Source organism: Corvus hawaiiensis, chromosome Z (genome assembly GCF_020740725.1).
Source record: "Corvus hawaiiensis isolate bCorHaw1 chromosome Z, bCorHaw1.pri.cur, whole genome shotgun sequence".
NCBI classification, from domain to species: Eukaryota; Metazoa; Chordata; class Aves; order Passeriformes; family Corvidae; genus Corvus; species Corvus hawaiiensis.
The window spans coordinates 46,936,197-46,958,710 of NC_063255.1; the positions used below are offsets into that span (position 1 = coordinate 46,936,197).

General features: G+C 38.9%; 1 protein-coding gene across 3 annotated transcripts in view; it reads right to left on the reverse strand.

The window, feature by feature from the left end:
* Positions 1–2,344: 2,344 nt before the first annotated feature.
* SUSD1 (sushi domain containing 1) overlaps positions 2,345–22,514 on the reverse strand; it is a 46,880-nt gene continuing 26,710 nt past the window's right edge. For all 3 annotated transcript variants that reach the window (XM_048292368.1, XM_048292366.1, XM_048292367.1), the window contains 5 exons: positions 13,203–13,296; positions 11,858–12,113; positions 8,324–8,363; positions 6,243–6,336; positions 2,345–3,455 (listed from right to left, as the gene is read on the reverse strand). In XM_048292368.1, coding sequence (XP_048148325.1) covers positions 3,317–3,455; positions 6,243–6,336; positions 8,324–8,363; positions 11,858–12,113; positions 13,203–13,296 — 623 coding nt within the window. In that variant the 3' untranslated portion in view covers positions 2,345–3,316. The remainder of the gene's footprint in view (positions 3,456–6,242; positions 6,337–8,323; positions 8,364–11,857; positions 12,114–13,202; positions 13,297–22,514) is intronic.

Sequence of the window (22,514 nt, forward strand, 5' to 3'; positions counted from 1 at the left end):
GACCCAAACTGGCCAAAGGGATATTCCACACCACAGAACATCATGCCCAGTACATAAACTGGGGGGAGTCACCCAGAAGCACAGCTGACCTGAGTTCAGGAGGAGGGTCTGGCATCTGTCAGTGGGCAGTGAGCAACTGCACTGTGCATCACGTGTTTTTTTCTCTTTTCACTATTTATTATCATTATTATTGTCAACCATTATTATTGTATTTTACTTTATTTTCAATTACTAAACTGTTCTTAGGTAAACATCCAAGCTTTACTTTGATTTCCCCCCCATTCCACTGGACTGGGGCAGGGGAAGAGAGGGAGGGAGAGGCTGCGAGGTGTTTCATTTCCACAGACTTGCGGGCTTTAAACCACGACACTGGCTCACTTATCTGGCCCTGTTTGTACAATTTATTGACAATATAAATACTGAAACAAACAGGCCTGGATGGGTTCTGGCTGTCTTTATCATGCCCAAAACAAAGAAATCTCACCAAAAGGTTTAAAGGACCTATTGGTGACATGTAGTAGAAAGTGTATTTTACAATAAAAACTTTTTCATTTGACATATCATCACAATTACTTGCATAACTGCTGGGTTTTTACAGTATCCTGTGTTACTTCACAATTACAAAACAAAACACAAAAAATAGTTTCACTTAAAAGAATTGTTTATCCAGCACTAAGAATTTCCCATTTCCTCTAAAGAGGATTAAAACACTTTGCATATAGTGCAGACATTGGTATAGATCTAAACCAAAGAGTTTCTCAATATAGCACATTTCAAAATAGCACCGTGAAAGCGTACAGATCAGCAGTAAAAGCAGAGCAGATTCAGTTGGCTTAAGCTTACTTGGCCTGGGTGTGGAACACATATCCAAGGAAATAGAGAGAAAATATTGGAAGAAAAAGTGGAATTTCAGTGTTAACTGAAGGTACAGCAGTGAAGGATCACTAGAGATGCCTATAGAATTTCTGGAGACATGAGAGTGCGGTTATGATATTGTTGCAATTAATTCAGCAGAAAAGCTTGGGAGTAATAGAGCAATATATCTGAAAGAGAGAGGGTCTAACAAGCAAACTGTTAACATTTGCACATCTATATGAGGATGGCAAGGGTAAATTAGTGCTCTATTGTTTCTACATTTAACTGAAACAGATATAAGTGGAAGAAAGATACGTACACATGAAGTAACAAGCAATAAGATAAACACAGATGAGGATATGTTTACAGGCAGAGGTAGGTCTGTCAAGAGTGACGAGGGAGGCAGACGGAATGAGGGAAACTTGCAGAACTGTAGCAGTTGTGGAAAATTTAAGATGACAGAGAGTCCTGCCTCATCTCGTCTCCCTTGTCAGTCCATTCCTAAGCATTAAGAAGCTACACTGTGTGGAGATGTCCAACACAGTCATTAAATACATTATCTAACTCCCAGCAGAACTATGGATGTTTTGTAAGAAAAAACCTTGCTCTGAAAACTTTACATTATGAAAAAGCAAGCTAGGTTAAGAAGAGGCACATAGAAAAGAAATAACTTGCTGAAGGTTACATGAAGATCTGCAGTCTTCCAGTTATACCCACTGACAAGATGGCCTTTATGTTCCTGATCCTGTGTAACATGCTGGAACACTGATGGTCTCAGTAAAGCGTACGAAGAAGTTCAGTTTTTCACAGAGGATGGCACATCTGTCTCTCTAAGTAATTTCCAGCCTCTCCAGCTCTCCCTTACACAAGAACAGCTGCTCATGAACTCTCTCACAGGACCAGAGCAGCAGGAGACTGAATCAGAATGAAGTGGTGCAGTTCATACTGCGATACCTAACCTTGCAATCTGTTCCATTGAGAAAAGGAATTAAGTGTGGAATGTGTGGGAATTAATTCCACAGGAGAAAATGAAAAATTAAGGCATGGTGTCCCTGTATGAACAGTTTAGTTATTCTTTCTCAGTTAGCAACAGAAAATGCTATCGACTTTTAATCCCTAGTGTAGACAAAGGTGTTCTTACTTAGCTATTAACTATTAACTTGAAAGACAGATTTCATAAGCAGTGGAAATGCTGGATAACAGAAATGGTATCTGCCCAGACCTAGAAAAAGCACTCTCAGCTGGATGCAGCAATTGAAAATTCTCTTTGGCTGTAATTCCTCTTTGCTTCTGACCACGAAATCTGCTGCTGCACTTTAAACACAAAAAGACCCCAATCACATGTCATAGAGACAGAACATCTAAAATTTTAAGAGCACTAGGCATCAGAATCTTAGCAATTCAGAAACTTAACAATTCCAAAAATGCATGGCATACACTCAAAGTGGTAAAACACAAAACATGACTTGGAAAAAATCACAAAACTGAGTAAAAACCAAACCTCTTGCTTCTTTATTTCACCAGTTAACAGAATTTTTTTGCTAACATATAACAAAGCAACTTCTGAAGAGGAGTGGAAATAATCAAAGCCACTAGATTCTTTCTTACAGAAGAAAAAAAAATATTAACTGGGAGTATGCCACAGGAAATTGGTTAATTGTCCTTTATTAAGTGACTCTAGCCAGATGTTACACACCAGCCCATTAACCAGACAATGATTTAATGGCTTTACTCAGCTGTAATTATAGAACAGAGATTAACAAAACTGCACTTAACACAGGAAGGTCCTTCCTTAAATTAGTTTCACATGCCATTAAAGCAACCAGCTTTTCAGCAAACTGGAGGTTTATGGATTGGTATATTATTTGCAATTACTGCTAATTGCTATAAGCAATGATTGCAATATCTCTGGAACACATCAGTTGCTGACACTACTTAAATGTGACAACTTCATGGCTAACAAGTGTACATGTTACTGATGTATCATTACTTGTAAGTGATTGACAGAAATGTTCCACCTTTGTATTGGAAATACAATAGGAGCTTTATCTCATAGAAGGGTAGGTCTGTATTTTTGCTCACAATAGGCCAGTTTATGTATGCAAAGGTATCTAAAGTAGCGTTAATCCTCAAACAGTCTCAACTGGATCAGGGTATTATTCATGCAATCAAGGATACAATACAAGCACTCATTATCAGGCACTCATGCAGCTGAAATAGCTGAAAGCCTGTGACCAACACATGGGATGCATGATAATCTATTTCTGAGGGAAGGTTCTCCTTTACACACCACACCATCTGGAATAAGGCAAGACAAGAAATATTTCACTTCCAGCGACAGACACATTTAAATTGCTCACACTGTAGTACATATGTGACATGCAGATACACCCATACCCGACAGACGCTGGCTTTGAAAGAAGAGCACATTTTCTCTGTGCTGACTTCAGGAAATAAGCCATCAGAGAAGAGAGACAGTTTCAGTCTCTAGGAATGATGATGCAATCCCTGCTTGTGCCACATCTACTGTAGTAGATAAATGTACAGCCTCACAGGCTACAGCAGCAGGTGGGGGATGCACTGTGCTGTGGAGATAAGAGCTGGAGAGAGAAAAAAAATCCAGTTTAAAAAAAAATTTTACAAATCATTCAAGACTCAAGCATGGACCTGACAGAACTTGTATCACTCATACTGATTACATACATGACAGTGCTTCCAAAGTTTTTTGAAGATGCCTGGTGCTGGTACAAATCCTTATTATTACAGCCAGTGTGAGACAAGTAAGAAGCATTCCAGAGGCTACCAGATGATCACCTGACTAGTGTCAGCCTTGTCATCAGCAACACTGATGGCCTGTGCAGGTCTTCAGAAATCTGGAATTCTGGCACTATCCTTACTCATATGAATGGGCATCAATACAAAAGAAAGCAAAGAACTAAGAGGAATGGAGCAAGGTGTATGAGTGAGTAGCCACTCTAATAACAGCAACTATGGGCTAATCCATTTTTTAAAATAAAAATATAAAATCTAAGGACATCAGGAGTCAGACTTCACTTTGTGAATCCAGTGCCAGACTTTTACTCACTGAGGAACAGTTGGAACTGCTGTCAACAACCATGCTAGCAGGAATTCACACCCTTATCCATTGTGGAAACATAATTCCTGAGACAGCAGACATGTGGCAAGCTGGTGAGCACTTGAATACAGTGGCTCTTTGTGACAGAAGCTTACAGGGACCCCAAGAAATAATCTAAGACCATTCACCTGACACCAAGGCAAGCTCAGCCGTAGCTATGTCATTACCAACAAGTTTGTTTAACCTCCTCTTGCAGACCACCCAGAAGCTGCCTTCACAGCAATCTGTTCCCATGCCTCCCTCCCCTACAGCTCAGGAGCACATGGGTATGCTGCCCATGGATGGTACATGTACCACTGGCACTACCAACAGGAGGAAGTTGGTCTTCCTATAGTGGCATTTTGTATATTTGTACATCATGTTTCTTGGCAGTATCTTCCCTGCCAGGCTAAGCAACCTGCCACTAGAATGCCCTATGTGCAGTTAGATCAAATAGATCCCACGTCTCTCTCATAAAATTCCTCTCTGTTTTTCTCCTGCTAGGCCACACCTGTCTTGGAGTACAGTGTCTAAAACAGGACCACAGTTTTACAACTGGATACGGCAGAAGACTGACTTCACATTGTTTTTTTTCAAATCATATTCTTACTCAGAAATGTATTAAACTTATGGTTAATTATAACTAAAAGCATATTTGTTATTTATAAATATTACAGATACTTCTTTGCAAGCACTGTGAAGGGTCTTATCACAACTGACATCTGGGGTTTCCCTTCTCTGCCTACTACTGGGCTGGGGCAGTTTTAATTTCTGTGAAGGATTCTGTCTGATACTCCTTAGAACAGGAGAACGGATTCAAGAATTTCTCTGTACATGGGATCAAGGGCCTAAAAGATACTTGTTGACTTACTAAATCCTTGTTCCCCGCAATACACCACTGTCAAATATACTCAATGTACTCAGCTCCCTAAGGATTTCATCTTCTCTCACTCCTTTTGAAAGGAGTCTGAAGTGGAAATTCAGGGTCTATCTTCTCTGCACTCTCTCACAAGTGGCTCATACTCATATATGATTCTTCCAGTACTTTCATACTTCAAATCACTCTTCTACCACTATGAACCTAATTGATTTGACATAGTTTGGAAAAGTACTAATATCCCTCTGCCATGTTTTTTCCAGAGAAACTGAAATAACTGAGAAGCCTTTTCACACCATGACAGCCCATGGAAGTTCTTTCTCCTGCAATATGCCCCCTGTCAGGAGCGCTACTTTAGAAACCAAGACATTGATAGCTCCTTCTTCCTTATATATCAAAGCTGACACTGACAATGTTTTTAAAATCCCCAAAACAATCAAGACTGCAAGTTCAAGTTAACCACTGCATGCTACTGCCAAGGGAAGCCTGAGATCCCTTTATTTAATTACTTAAAGAAAAAAAGGACATCATGGAACCTTTAATTCAGAATCTGGATTGCAAGAACTGGTTTGAAATTTAGACAACCACAAACAATCCAAATAAACCTACTTTCTTCAGCCCTAAATATGACTAATTCCTTCTGTTTCAGACTGCCAAACAAGCAGCTTAACCAATCAATGCTATATATTTCATAGCCCCCAAGCTGGAGGCTCCTGACCTTTCAAGGGACAAAAATCAGAAGACTATTCTTGTAGATATGTACGTTGAAATAAAAACAAAGACACAATTTTTAGTGAAGAGGTTTTACATGTACATAGGCATTCACAATTACATAATTTGCATATTTGTTTTGCCTTTGAGAGGAAGACAGTTGTGAAGTTACTCACCCTGCTTGAAGGATCATGAAGCATAAATAAATAAATTTCTTAAAAATTTATAACATGTTTTTATCATGGCTTTTAGGTAAAGCTCAACCATTACTGAAAAACTGTTATTTTCAGGCCTTCTGAATAACTTGGGAAGACTAAAACTTAGCTCTGTATATATGCAACATTCATCAACATTTTGACAGCATATAAACTTCATTTATTTAATTCCCATTTAATCATAACACTTCTGTACTACAGTCCTGGTGCTACTCACTGTCTCGAATCCTTCCTTTATTAAGATAAGCCCTACACTTTTCAGATGTTTTGCTAGTAGTTGCAAAGATACAGAGGACATCAGTTCAAGCAATGCACAGCATTGGTGGACTGTGAAAGCACCCTTGATTACAGTTTCTAATTACCCAAGATGTCTAAACCAAGCATGTTGGCAAGAAAAAAAATCTGAAAAGAAAAACATGTAAGCCTTGTGAAGGAGGACTACAAAACTGGAGGCAGCAACACCACGTACCGTGCCACGGAGAATGACAGGAACAGTATAAGGCAGACAGCAGCCACTGACCCCAATCCAACAGCAGTCATGTATTGCAGAGTGGGTGATAAATCTGAAAGAAAGTATCAAACAATTCAAACAAACCAAACAAATAGTGTAGCTTCAGTCTGAACAACTAAGTCTGCTCATAGCTGAAATATGGTAACAAAACCCAGATGCTGGACTTAATGGCTCAGTTCATGACAGTAACGGAGCTGACTATCTATTAGTTACCATCTAATTGAGGAAGAAAGATTAGTAAAAAAGTACTATTATGCTCATTTTTGGTAAAAATATATACCTGTCCTTATAACACTGTAACACCAATTTCCATCAGCAAATTACACGTCTCTAGAGGAGATGTCATCCCTCCACAAAAATTACAGAATTACAGTACAGTGTATTTCATGAAAACCCCTAAAACTTCATTTTACTTATTTGTTGCAGAAGAAAGTGTGCTTTTAATACAGGTTTCTACCATTTTTTATGACAATGATCTATCACACAATGTCTAGCTAGATGGCATCTGAAACGGGGCCATTTGGTTTAGATTTAATTTACAGATTTGCGTTCCACACAAGTTGAATAAAGAAATATTTCTCAAAGGATTCAGCAAGCCAAAAATACTCTCAACCTCTCCAGCTGCAGAAGTACATTAGGGCAAAGGACACTTTGGCTATAAGTCCACTCAATATAAAGGCAAATGTATTTACAACAAAAAGCCAAAGGCCTGACCTGTCCTATGCTCATTCTTTTAAACCCAAAACCAAAACCCACCTAGTTGTCATACAGCCTTTGACGATGCACTACATGTTGATAGATGAAAAATTCAGAAAAGGACAGATTTCTGTCTTTCCAGTTATTCTATTGCCTACACAGCCCTAGCAATGGAACCCTCAAACCTAAGGAATCCTTGATCTTAGCAGAGTCTCCACAACAAAGAACTGCCTACACTATATTCTAAGTGTGGTCGTAAAGGAACTAGGTCATAAGAGTAATTAAAGAAAGAGTAACTAAAGAAAACTTAGAAATAAACACAAGAGTTGTCACCAGAAGATCATTTATAGTGATAATCAGATATGAAGAAGACGCACCCCAAGCACTCCGTACACCACGTGATTCAATGTAATTCCAAAGTACTGTCTCATTTTCCAGTGTTACTGCCTTTCCTAACTCAAATTTGTGAGACTTTCAACTCAAAAGCAGAATTTGGGGCTCATAGGAGACTCCAGTGGTGCTGCTTTCTTTGTCAGGATAGGCAAATGTTTGCTTTTTGCTGAGACATGAGGTGGGTGAAGACTAGTTTCAGTTATGGTGGAAAGGAGGGAAACATGATCTCTAGTGGACTCCAAACTCTGCTGAGCTAAACTCATTAATTGGAAACATTTTAAAGCCAAAAACAAAATCAAAACAACCACACTGAGAAATTTACTGGGTTTTAAAGTTACGCCACTATATATTTAAGAAACTGTACTTGCAAGTATACAAATTAGCCATATATTTCATATTTACACAGTGTCTTCTATTTTTTTTAAGATCATAAAAAGATGTAATTCTCCAAGGACCATCTGAACATTCTAAAATAAAAAATGTGGCCTCTAAAGGCTAGAAAATTTTGGGCGGGTTTTGTGTTATTGCTGTTCTTTTTTGGGGTTTTAAGTTATTTTTGTCATTCTTTGATTGATTTTTTAATCTTTAAGCCAATATAGAACTATCTTAAAATAGGCCGCTGAAATTTCACATCTTCTGTGCTTCAAATCCTTTGTGGACAAAAATTGCTGTAAAGATCTGAATGAGATGCACAGAAATAGCAACATTGAAAACCAGGGGAAAACAAGAGAATCCATTTTACAATGGATTGCTGAATCCATTAGAATGGAATACTGAGGAAGGAAGGAAGGAAAAAGCAAGGAAAACTTTCTGTCTCTAATCTTTTCAGTCCTTGAAGTCAACAGAAGAAGAATGGCAAAAGATGAAACAGCCACAGCAATTATTAGTTTATGCTGCCAAGCAAAGCCATGACAACTTAGACTTTTTTATTGAAGGAAAAATTGACTTACTTTTAATTTGTGCCCAAACAGCACAGGACTGTGTTCTTACCTAAAAATGAAAACATAAAAATCACTGTTTCTCATGAGAAAAATTTATTATTACTAACACCCTCTGAAAGATCAGCCATCAACAAAACCTACCATTTGGAATCGAGTTTGTTATTCCCTTGGTAGCAGCCTCTATTTTGCCTTAAAAGATTATAAATTATAAAAATAAGATTAGATATAGAGCTTTGATGAAAAGCTAGCTCTAGTTTTTAGCTCATTATTATTCCTTGCTTTCTACAACCTAGGCATGTTAGTAATATGGAAGGATCTTTAAAGTTGCTTTGATAAGGATTCAGAATTTATGAAATGTTAAGATAAGGCTGAATATGCTGTGTTAACTCTTCCCCATTCAGAACATGTATGTTAAAATATAGTATCTGATGGCACGTTTTACGAATACTAGATGTAGCATTCTCTCCAGTTATGATGACTTGCTTGGTAACTTTTAATAAGTTCTATAGAATACTTACAGTTAAAAAATATTTATCAGGGATCTGCTTTTGCAGACTTGTTAAGCAAACTTGATTTTTTTAAGGTAAGCTTTGGTATCTGTAGAGCACTTTCCCCCAGCTCTTCATAGTGATAAATACACAAAATTTTCTATTCTAGGTTCTATTGTCTATTGTGTAATTACTATGAAGTGTATTTTTGTAGTGCTTCCTGCTAAATGGCTTTCACAGACTTTCACAAAATACATACATGATACATGTATTTTTCATATTGTCGCAAAGTGTGTATTATGTTGCTCTGAATAACAGTATATTTGCAAAAGAAGGCTACATTTTGAAGCATTTACATAAAAGGATGGAGGCACATTTGTGTGCTTAATCTAACTCCTGTGTGTCTGCATGAATTGTGGAATCTCAGTGATTCTTAAACACATGATTTATAAGGAATTTTATGGTCAATTAAAAAGACAAAAGACTGACAAAGAAAATCTTCTTAGCAGAGGAAAGATAAAGAAAAAGGGGTGGGTTTAGAAATTCAATCAAATGCCAGATTCTGAGGGCACTGGTGTGAGTGCCATCATTTTGAAATAGCTACCTTCATGACACACTCTAGTGTGCAGAAAATCAGACATCTCCTGCCTATCAGGGTAGTTACAGAGGTCCCAAGAGTCTCAGGGGAAAAAAAAATAAACAGAAAGTAAAATCCTCACAGCAGACACCCTTTTCAAGACCTCCAAATCTGAACAATGGAAAAATGAACATGATAATTATGTCAAGGCTATTAATTAATAATGGTAATAAAAATCACAACCAAGCCATGATTTTTCAGCATGATTATACAAATTGTACCATTTTCAGTATGAAAGAGGTCTGGAGACAGAAGGGACCCTTAAGGATGCCAGAATATAAAACTGAGTAATGAGAACATTAGTTATGAGCCTATTACATCTATTTCTAATTTTTCTGTATTCAAATGGAAATGTGTTAACAAGTAAAAGACACTTCAGAAATGCTGGTTCCACAGGTATTAATAATTGAGGGCCAAGCAATTTGTTTAAAAAGAAGACTGAGTTCATTAATCCAAATTCAGTTATGTAAGCAATCAAATTTTTAGAAAGTCTCAAAACCCAACAACCCTGAATTCATAATTCTGATTTTTTTTTAGCTTTCTAACACCAACAATTGCACAAAATAAAAGGGCATTTGAAGAGAATTTGACAATTGAAGATAAACCAATACTTTTGAACCAGTAGTCCAAGTTCCATTTCAAAGAAGCAGAGCTGTGGACCAAAGTGGTTTGGTATCTGCAACCCTAATAATGATTCATAACTGTTGCATGCAACTTTGTGTATTTAATCAACCAACAAAAGCCATACATTAAAGTGTACACTAAGGAGCTGATGCATTTTAAATGGTGGGAAGCAAGAGGGACCTCTACCAATAACTGTAGTATTAATCCACTAAATCAGTGGCCTAGAAAATACGTCTGCAAATGTTAGCAATGAAAGATCAGGAAATAATCCATAAGAAACAGAAAGAATAATGTAAGTTAGAAGCAGCTTAATAAACTGCTGGCAAAGATGTATGAGAATCTACTTTGTTCTGTGCAGCAGAAACCTCCGCAAAAGTAAAAGCCATTAAAATACCCCAGTATTAGAAAATACTGAGGGTAAAGAGCTAGGGAAACCAATGCATAAAACCCAAGGATAAATAAAATAAGCTCAAAGAGGTATTTAGTAGACCTTAAAGAGGTCAAACTTGTATACACTTAACTAATTAATAATCCTGCTCCACAGAGTAAATTTTTCTATAAAATACAGTTCATTGTCCAAATTCCAGGACATTTTAGGCTAACTTAACATTATTTATGAAATGAAATGCCTTCTATTGTCGTTTTCCTACTTCTCTCCTTGCACAATTAATTAAAAATTTATGACAAACAACAGGCTTGTATTAGGATCAGAAACCACTTCATCTGTGCTATAAAAACCTCTCAGACTATTGTTAAATAGATGCTACACAAAATACATACTGCACAGATTAGCAGACACCAGAATCATCTTACTACATGCACTTTTATTCCAATCACTTTGGACTGAGGCAGTTACATTTCTTAACAGAAGCGGTTTTAACTTACTGAGATTTGGGGGGGGGGGGTTCCAAAATTGTGGAGAACTATTTACAAGTGACTCATGGATCAGTTTTTGCATGCTTCATTGCTTTATGCTGTATACACAAAGCCCTAAAAACTCTATTCTTAACTTTTTTCAGGTGGCACTGTTTCTTTCTTTATTAAAGGTTGCTTAGCTCAGTTTTTGTATTTGACATTCAGGAACTGTATTGCACATAAAGAGTTATCACTTGTCCCATATGAGAAAAAGTTTCTACTGCTGAGACTCATACTATAAAAAATTTCAAAACTGCTTACTCCTGAGATAGATAGCTGGAAAGCTAGATGAGATGTAAGTTTTGGAAACGTCTTGTTTCTAATAAAAATACATATTTACTTTAAAATGATAAAAAAGGTCATGTTAATAATATACATTTTCTTTCATGAGGTTTTCTCGATGAAGTTGGAGTTGACACTCACTGCCTTTTGGAAGGTAATAATATGTGCTAAAATAAATTTTTCCATGTTATTTGAAGTACTAGAATATTTTGTTATGAAACATTTAACTAAAAATTAAAATGGGTGAATTTGTCATTGCTAAGGAGTAATTTTCAAATTCTATTACAAATTTCTTTCAGTAAATTCTGCCCCAATGGAGACACCCTCAATTACTGAGGGCAGTGATGGCCATTAATTTTTAATTATTTGCATTGTTTGCCTTTCAGCATCCAGAGTTGCCTCAACATTACAATGACATAACTACCATTAAGGAATTACAAGAGATATTTGAAATGCTTCTGATTTAATCTAATTCTGTCAACTAGGAGATCCTTGGAGTGTCATAAAAAATCTAACACACAGCTAACATTTTCCTCTTTTCCCCCAGCAATATTTCATTCAAGAGGTGTAAAGAAAAGGTTTGAAAACATTCATTACCTTATTCCACTCACTTATTATTCGCAAAAAAACACAATACTCTTCTCCCAACTTTAAAGGAGCATTATAAAACTTCCCATAGTAATGTCTGTCTCCAAGAGCAATTGACATGTTATCAGCAACATCCTTCGCCCGAAATTCAGCTGCCACATATCCTTTAATGTCAGTGGTGTTACTAAAGAAAGTTGTAGCAGCAAAGGAGTCACAAATAAATGTGCTTTGCAAATCCAGAGGAAGCACAATCACTTGATAAAGACTAGAGGGAAACAAAAAAAGAGCAAATATTAGCCCTCATTTCAAAAAACTAAGCATCAGATATTCATTAACTCATATTGGTTTTTTCTATTTGTAGCCTCTTAACTGCTTTTTATTATCAATGCCCAATACAAACACTTCTTACACTAAAATATTTCTCTCTGTGTGTGTTCCACTTAATTTTTAACCAAAAGCTCTGCATGCACAGCTTAGAGCTGAATCGTCTTATCACATGCACGTTATTGTTACATGTTTATTTATGTTCAGAAGAACATAAAACTGAGATACTTCAGACTCTCTCCTCCTCCTTCTCCTCCTCCTCACACTGAAGTTCATTTATGAAATAATATACCATTTTCTCTAAAAATGACTTGTAAGTTCACAGAAACAAGATTTTTCTATTGAAAGGAGGAGAGGACAGGTACCATTTCTAAAAAAACAAATCAAATCTGTCTTCATGCCTCCCAAAACAATGTTTAGTCTATGGTATTCAATCATAGGAAGACCACTAGGGTTCTTACACCAGCGATTCCACGAGATGTTACTAGCTTTCAAATATTTTCTTCTTCAGTGTAATATTAAGTTACCTTTTCCTTCTGGCACCAACAGCACTTAGTAAGCGGTAAATCCTTTTACTCTAGAAATACATTTAGGTAGTAATACACTAAGTATGAAAAATCTACTTCAGAATATGCATAAATGAGGACATTATTCACTATTTCCTCTGGCTCTGGGGGGGAAAATGTACTGGCTGCTTGAGTTTGTTGGAAAAGAAAAATCACATGAGTAGAGGTGTGTTTGGATCCATCAATAAAGATCTACTGTAACCTCACTGTGGAAAAGAAAAACATAACCAAACCTCAAAGCTAGTGATGAAAACTCACAATTATCCAAACTAGGATCTTGGTCCACAAAACAGGGAAAACCTGAAGCTAAATATTACCCTGCTAAGGGGGGAGAAACTGGGAGGTACAGCTTAAGTTTTTCCATTGCTAAAAAAAATAATCTAGCCACCCAAAACAGTTCTAATCTGTATGTAACATGAATCTGCACAACGTTCATTGAAAGGGTGAAGAGCACAGAGACAAACCTGATCGGTCCATTTTGATCTTCTGCTTTCCGGAGTCTGAGCAAAGGTGCAGAACCTTTAACTGCAACAAATTCTACTTCTGGGAAAGGGGGATCTAAAAAGTAAACAAACACCAGTGGTTCAGAAAGGTTTTAGAAATATTTCAGACATCAGTTCCTAGCTACTTTTCAGCTCCTTTTTCAGTTGCTAGCTACTTTTTCTGCGAAAACATCCTTAATTGAGTCTTGAACCCCAAACAGCTAATGCCTGCCAGCAACAAAATTGGTCAAAGAAACCACAGAGCAAATATGAGCTTGGTGGTCTGGCAGCCTCAAGTGAAATCCCTGTACTGAAGTACGTTTGCTAGCTGGGAAAAGAAGAGATGCCCAAAAATGGTTGTTGATTACAGAGGAATGAGACATGAAAGCTTTGCTGGAAGAAGCAGTATTATTTATTAGATTGATTGAAATGGTCAGGGAGAAGAAAACTATGAAACTGTGCACAGAGCCCATTGCAAGAAATACAATGGTATGAGTAAAGGGTAATTTAGTAGTGCCAAAAGCACTTTCAAGAAGGCAACTTCCTTAGATACTGCTCATAGATATGCTTATAGTCGGGTAGCAACATCCAGGCTCTTAAATTGGATTTCAGTATGTATACAGACCTTTAATCTGTTCTAGGGGGAATTTGCATCAAGGCCAATGCTGAACAAATACTTCTTCCTCTAATTTCAATGGCAGTGATGACAGCTGCGCAGTGATATGGAAATTACCACTACCAGTCTGGAAGCAAAAATGAAAATAGCTTCAGTGTGCACAACCAAGGGGGCACAGTGTGAAGCAGGGACACCATCTACCCCAGAAGTCTGAAAGAACTTGCACAGGTAAATACAGGTGCAGCTAGGCTTTTTGAACACCAGTTTATCAGGCTGCTGATGTGATTGATATCTGACTGCAGAGTAACAAATGCAGTACTCATGTACAGAAAACCAAGGTTGCAGAGCTAGAAAGAATAATCAATGTCATGAAAAGAAACAAAAGAAAATCAAGGCAGATTTCCCAAAGTTAAGTTACATCAGGCAAAATATTGCTGAGATGCCTGGATTCTGCAAAGAGCTGGAATACAAATAGTTGCATGTATCTTTTGAAGTATAGAAAATCATTGGTTTTGCAGGAGAAAATGAAGCTTATTAGAAAAACTGTTAAGAGGGTGAGTAACCACTGAAAAGGGAGCTGGAAATATACATCAAGCTGGAAGCAGAAGTACTGGGGTGAAGGAAGGTTATTAGAGGTTAATACTACCAGCATTTTGTTAACAATCATGGTGCAACATCCCAGTATGTACAGATGAATTTTGCTGCTCAATGTTAGAAATATAGAGATGTTACACAAGGAGAATAGAATCACCTTTACAGCTTTTGTTTTGCCGAACTGGGATTAAATTCACCAGTATAAAGTACAAGGTGATACACTTGGGCTACTAATAAGAATTTATGCTAAATATTCTAATTTCCTTTGAGTAGTAGGAATGGCATGCTAGTACATCTCAGAATGAGGGTTAGGCACCAAAATGACAACAGAAAAAAAAAATCCAAAAGGCTGCTCTAAAAGGCATAAGAAACAGGCTTATGTAATGCTGGAATAGTACCAACAAAGGTACACAAGGCCCATGTGTGACCATTTCCCAGTGCCTGAAGTTCAAATCATCAGTGTGACAGAGCTATGTGAAACCAGTTCACAGGATTTAAGGAAAAGATGGATAAAGAAGAAACCCTCTTGTATGAGGCAGACAAAATCTCAGGTTTGTAACCTATGAAGAGGAAATCTGAAAGCTTACATGATCTCTGCTTTAAACAGAGATGAAACTTGTGAAGGGATAAAACTTAAGCACAGTATGCCCAAAATAAAACTATCAGGCCATACAAGCATCCCTAGCAAGAAAAACTCCTACAACTTTGACGAAAACTATCCTCAAGAGAACTTGCCGAAAGCCTACCTACCCAAATAAATAGCTTTGGTAGTTCCCTTTACAAGGTTATCTTCAAAACCAGGCTATGGGTGAACTATCAGTGAAGAAATCAGCTACGAATGTTTAGAACTGAAATGAGAGTAAGATTTATATAGTGGTCTACAGCTTCCTCCCCAGGGCAAGCAGAGGGGCAGGCACTGATCTCTTCTCTCTGATGACCAACAACAGGACCTGAGGGAATGGCCTGAAGCTGTGTCAAGGCAGGTTTAGGTCGGATATTAGAAGAAAGGTTCTTCACCCAGAGGGTGGTTGGGCACTGGAACAGGCTCCTCAAGGAAGTGGTCACAGCACCAGTCTGACAGAGCTCAAGAAGGATTTGGACAATACTCTCAGGCACATGGTGTGACTCTTGTGGACATCCTGTGCAGGGCCAGGAGCTGGACTTTGATGATCCACATGGGTCCTAGACCAGCATATTCTATGATTCTATGAAAGCCATCGTTCGACAATGTCTTCCTTCCCTCTAGCAGAGGCAGGGCGGAAAACCCTTTGCAAGAGTTTTCTGAGTTAGTGAAACGTGATGCATGGCTGCCTGCAAGAACAGGAAATGCTCTTTGCTTTGGGTCTTTTCAATTCATCTGCAACTGCAGATACTGTAAGAGATACAGGTAGAATTTCTATCTGAACAAAATAAATGAACAAATAATATTTGACAGCCAATCTTTATGCCCTTTGCAAATTGCAAACTCAAGCAAATATAATTTAAGAGCCAGAAATTATCTGTTAATTTCAGTTTTTCCTCAGCACCGACATTGTCAATAGACAGAGTAACAGGAAAATATATCTGAAGGGTGGATTTATGTGGTATACTTCTTGTCTTCCTTTGCTTTTACATTCAATATCACCAAAAGACACTATTATTAATTTCTCTTAAGAATTTTTCAATTTCCAAGAAAAACTTGGGAAGTTCTTCTCTCATGCCAGCCAGAATGTGCTTTGCATGCAACAGTTTTGCATTGTTTTTCCAGATAAACATCACAAGAGGAAACAGATGTGGACTAAGATGCCAAAAAGATGCTGACTAAGGTCAAAACAATTAATCTTTCTGTATTTATAATTTGACAGGAAAATACAAGTCATGAAAATAAGTAGCCATCCAGAACTGACAGCCCTAGTAACTGGGTAAAAGAGAGAAAAATCTGAAAAAACACATAGTGCTGTTAAAAGTTGGAGGCTTTTGCTGTGTTTAGTTTCTGGTAAAAAAATAATAGTTATTAAAAACATCAAGCACACAGAAGACAATCTACCTGTTTAAATAAAAAACCAGCTTGTAGCAATGTGAAGGAATAATAGTAATAATAATAATAATAATAATAATAGTAATTATGATAATATTGAAAGGAATAGTTTAATTTTTTCTTCAGTGATCAGAAAATGAACTCTGAAGGTGTTATTCCATATGCAGTATTGGCACACTCTGACTTTTTCAATAAAAGAAGAACTTTGCCAGAAATTAAACATTTAAAAATATAATTTAAAAAAAAGAAGTCTGCTGGGAAGTCATAATTATTACCAGTTTTAAAAATCCGCATGTTAAAAATACTGACAACACCACACAGAACAGCTGGAGAGAAAAGGGGAATACTACACAGAAGTGAGGACTTGCACTAGGTGAGTTGGGTGGAGAAATCAAGATCCTCCAGTCTGTTCAGGTGCTGTTAGCGCCTTGCCTTTCTTAAAGAATTATTTTTTTTAACTCTTCACCAGCAGAACAGACAAGCATATCTGTAGCAACACCAGGAAAACAGAGAAGAGCATAGCAAGAAAAGAAAGTATATCCAGAGATAGTCTGTCATGGGCTAGCAGGCATAGTCCCGGAAGGGACGTCCTTGCTAAGGGGTGCTTACAGCTTCCTCTGGGAACTGATAGAACCTATCAGCGGCCAGTTTGAATATGGACAATTCTCTAAGCCACTTAAAGTTGTGACCGCCTCTGTGATCCACATTTAAGAATAGGCAAACTCCCCCTCCAAGCTCTCTCTCGTTTCCGGCGCTGGCACAGGTGGCTGCGGGCCCCGAGTGGGGGCCAGCGGGCCCGGCCAGGCCCTGCTTGGGCCAGGCCGGGCCGGGCCACGGCCATCCTGGAGCCGATGGACCTGTTCCAGCCGTGGAACCCCCCCCACTGCCTTGCCGTGGGCAGCCGGAGCGGCTCGGCTCCCCTTCTCCAGTGCGGCCAAGATTCAGCTGAAGCTGCACCGATGTCTGGCAGAGATCATGTGACCAACAGCGATAAGCGACATTCCAGCTGGAAGGCCAAGGTGAGATTAACCCTTTTTATTGCTGTGAAGAGCTGAAAACCTGAGGGAGGAGAAAGAGGAGATGCTTAAAGCTGAAATTCTGTTGTAAAGCTATGGTGTATCAGAGTACCTGTTGTAATTCCATGAAGATATGGGGGGTGGAGTGTTCAACTTGTACTTGTGAGCAAAAGCACCTGCACTGAGATAGGCAGATGCTGACGCAGCTGTAATTTCATGAGAAGTTTGAACAGGGAGAGATGGACCAGATGAGGACTTTTACTCCAAATGGAAAAGGAGAAAACCTCAGTTCCTAGACATGCTCCCAGAGATAGTCCTAGAGATGAAGATGAGGAGGACCCTTTGCTCCCAGGGAAAGAGAAGGGCCTCTGTTCTTAGAGATGAAATGCTCCCAGAGATGGGTGAAGAGAACTTCTGTTGCTGAACGGCTCAACCTTAAAATTGCACCCCAGTAGCTCAAGATTGGACCCTCGAAAGCAGTTGTGGGAAAAGCTGCAAGTTGTGGGAGGGGACTCTCACATGAAGTGAGCAGACAACCAACCCAGGTGGCTGTCTCGTTGTGATAGTTTCTCCATAGCATGAGCAAGAGAGACGACTCCTCCTAAATGAACTGAACAAGACTATTACGGAAGTGGTAAACAGACTGAATATCTCAAGGGTTGTCTTTTTACATTGTCAGTGAGAGAAGGGAGGAAGGTGGGGGGAGAAGTGTTCTGAAGGTGTAGCATGATTTTTTCCCTTTTTTCCCTCTTTTAAATCTGTTAATAAATTTCTTTATATTCTTTTCAAGTTTGGTGCCTGCTTTGTGTTTCTCCTAATTCTTATCTCGCAGAGGATAAATAGTAATGAGTATTTTGGACAAAACCACTACATAGTCCCACTCTGAGAACTTCCTTGTCATAGCAGTGCTGTCTTAGTAACACTTGAACATTTCATATAAAGGCTGATTTTCTACAATAAGAATCCATCTACTGATTTTCTCTCTGAACCTGACGGAAAGCTGCAGGGAAGAAAGTATATGCCAGGAAGTGCCTTCTGCTGCAGCAACACTGAGAATCATCACACACCTCAATGCTGGAGCTAAAGCTTGCTTGGTATTATGCTGTAAGGGCAATGGCAAAGTTTTAAAAATAATGATGGAATTGAACAACAAAGTCAAAAATCACATAGCAACTCTTCACCAAACTTAACAGTTCAAAGGAGTCAAATCAAAGACTCCTCTTAAGGAGGGGTTTTAACTAAAACAACTCTTTGGTGAAATAAGACCATTTGCATGATCTTAATTTCTTGCAAGCAAAATTTCTTGCATTTCTTTCATGGTTATTTGAGGGCTTTATGCCCAAAAGGTTTTTACTGACTTAAAACAAGGAAGTCAAAACCACTCCTGTTAAAGTAAAACTAAAATAAGGTAGAAATTTAATACAATAGAAAAAGTTGCTTAACATTTGTATTACTGTTTGAAGAGTAACTTTACTGTAGATATTTAAACATAATTGTTCTAGTACCGAGTAAGAAGAGATTTTTCAGTTGGAGAGGAATATTATCTAAAGAGAGGGAAGGAAGGAGAATAAATAAACCAAGACCACATCTACAGGAAAAAATAATTTAAATCTTCTTTAAAGACTGGTCATTTCTGGGACTCCCACTCATGTGATTCCCTTTGCTGACTGCAGCCTTTGTTCTCCTGATCTGTGGCTGAATGTCACACCATCTTGTTCATCATCAGAAAGGTATGAATTCAGCCAGGCAGACAGCACAGATGGAACCAGGGCCCCGTGCCGTGTCCCCAGCCAGGCACAGCTCTGCCTGCAGCCTGTGCCGGGCCTGCTGTGGGCTCCTGGGCTGGCAGAGACTGAGCTCTGCTGCACAAATGGGCCTTTCTCTCACAGGGAACACTGCCCAGGGCCAGGATGTCTGAAGTAAAATGGTCCTAGGCAAGGAAGGAAAGATGAAAGCAGGGAGATGCAGCTTAGGGGACCTTGGCTGGGACCTCTCAGTCTTCTCCATGCCAACAAGTGACTTGCCACCCTGCCCTCACCCTGCAAGTGAGTGTAATCCACAGCCACACAACAGACAGGGAGCCAGCTCGTGGCCCATCAGGTGTTTCCTGCATCAGAGCAGGGCCTGAAGGGGCCCTGATTGCAGCTGCAGAGCACCTCCGGGCCAGAAACCCCACCTTTAAAAAGAAACTTGCCTACATCTTGCTGCTTCTTGTAGGGATCGTTTCTAGCTTTGCCTTCTGGTCGTCTGACTCTGCTGCCTTGTGTGTAGGTGAGCCAGGGTGATTCCTGGCTCCTGCCTCATCCCTACCGGAACATTTCTATGGTTTGTCATCTGCTCCAGTTCCTCCTGCGGCACCTTTCCCTTGCGATCCCTAAGAACAAATTGAGTTGTGTTGCATGCTCACTTCTGCTGTCTGCAGAGCCATGGGGAGGTGTTCAGGGTCTGGCAGCAGAATGGGAGCTTGGTGCTGTTGGCTCAGGCTGTTTGGGGTAGTGGCATGCCTGGTCCCTCCACAAGAGTGGACCTGGTATGGCAGCCCCCTAACCTCAGTGAAAGAGGTCTGGTCTGGGACCCTGCAAACAGCCACCACTGCTCCCACTCCACTTCCAAAGTGATATCAGGACCTTGTCTGCCTAAGCGGAGGGCGGCAATGTGCTGGACTCTCAGGGCAAGCACCCAGGCTTGCAATGCCAGCCACTTCCTACATCCCCTGCCTGTGCTCAGCGCTCTGCAGCTCTGTCTTCCACCTGGACTTTGGCTGAGTGTAGGGGTCCTTTGCACAACTTGGAGCTGCCTAAATGGGACACGGGGCACAGGCGACTGGCATATGTTTTTATGGACCAAGATGAAAGCACTTCAGAGTAGCTGGCCATGGAACAGGAGGAAAGTTTGGACAGAGAAAACTCAGCACGGTGCTGTTGGTGTTTTCAGCTAAAGGGCCTGAGACAAGACAAAATGTTTTCTTTTGCTTCTTTCTCTTCTGTGAGCAATCCACCTTAAGCAAAGAGTATGGAAATCAGAGTTTTATTCTGCTTGTAAAGCACTGTCTATAAAGCATAGACTAAGTCACCCGTATCAAATACTTTGTAAACAGAATAAGAGAAATTATCTGAATGTTCATGAGTTCACAGATAGTTATGAAAAATTCTTACTATGGAGGAGTTCAGAAAAATGATAGAGAAGTGGTGTTCATATGAATTTAAGTATCACGCATTTAAATAATCTCTGCACAAAAATACAAAGTGCATGCATATGTATGAAATTGTTTACATGACTGGCAGCTAATTTCCCCCTACATTAAAAGAAAAGGAATCATGCTCATGTTTTCATCACTCCTCTTTCCCCATTACATAAATCAGAAACTCCCTTCTTTGCAATTCTTGTGCTCTGATGCTGCACAGTTTACTGGACGGTTTCTCTGGAGGTACATGATGTGCTGTCAGAGTAAGAGCTGTCAGATCACCACACCTCCAACAGTCTTTCACTTCCTCACTGGAAAGCAGATTTTGGGTTTTGCCTCCTTTTCCAGACCTTAAAGAACCCCCTTTATGAAAGAATAAGTCTTTTCCATTCTACAACAGAGAAGAACAATAGTTTACTTTTTATGTGTGTGTGTACATCCACGGGCAGATGAACAAATTAGACATCACAACCTGATCTGTAATATAGTACATTTTCCACACACCAAGACAAAGGAGCAGGGCTCTAGAAGGTTATACTTAATATGTGATGGAATACATTCTCTTAATTCACTTTCTAGACTCTCTGCTTGTGTGTCTACTTTCTGACTCACATGCTCATATGAAGATAGAGATGAAACACACGTGAGTATGTGGCCTGCAAGTAAGTCCTGGGCTAAACCAAAAAGAGTAGCAGCTGAGAAACATAGGAAGTACTACAGTTATCTGAGGTACACAGACTCAAGGTCAAGCCTACCCAAACCCACGTTTGTAAAAAGTACATGTACAAATACGTAAGAAATTGCAGCATGCGTGAATAGTATACCTTGAGCAAACTCAAAATACAGCTTGATTCTAAGCAGAAACTCAAGAGGAGGAAAAGCAATGAGAAATCACAATTGAACCTAGTATGAGTTATTTTACAAGAAGGAAATATAATCAGTACCTCAGGCACAAAAGATCTATTTCTGGTGTCCAGAAAATTTCTGTCTTACTATGTCTTAAGTCACAGTGGTCTGCTCTAAACAACAAAAAAAGCTAATCAGACTCTATAAACACATAGGCGTTCATGAACTCCCCAAACACCACGGTTTTCATAAAGAATCTACTCAAAGCAAAGCTCACAAACAAATTCAAATATCAATATAATTTTAATGTGGTTGAACTGAAGAAATTACTCTTATTTAGAACACTGGCCACGAAAGTAAAACAGTCCTAGCTCCCTATTTAGTATTCCGTTTTTCAAACACTTGAAAAAAAATGGTTACAAACTTCAACCACCTTAAATTCATAAATACCTGTAAAAACAGGTAGTGAAATTAAGAACAATGCCTCCCCTGAGCATGCCTTAATAAAGGACATTCCAAAAGGAAAATGCACAGAGCCATGTGTAAGTACTGTAATCACAAGTATGCCCACAAGATACTCCTTTTCTTCTCTGGAAACAGACACGAAACTCCTTCTTGCTTAAAAGACAATCTGCTACCATCTTTTTACAGCTACAATATAATCACTGCCTAGTAGTTTTTGATAATTGACTAAATTTCCTATTTCAACTAGACAGGTGGTGAGAGTTTCTCTAAAATAAGTTAAGACAACATAAAAGACTTGCAAGATGCCTGTAACAATCATCCATGGAGCATTTTCTAGACTGTATTTACCATCCACAAGATGACAGGCAAAACCAACTTTGTGCTCAGCACTGAACTATTTTTTTAGAGGATGCTACTTGCCAGGGAGGAAAGCAGGCTTTTAGGTCCTAAATTCTTGGCTTTTATTCTTTAGAAATACTATAGATATAACATATCCTCATTCAGGATGATATGGGCCTAGATACAGATATTGAGGATATAGAGGCAACTTCCATAA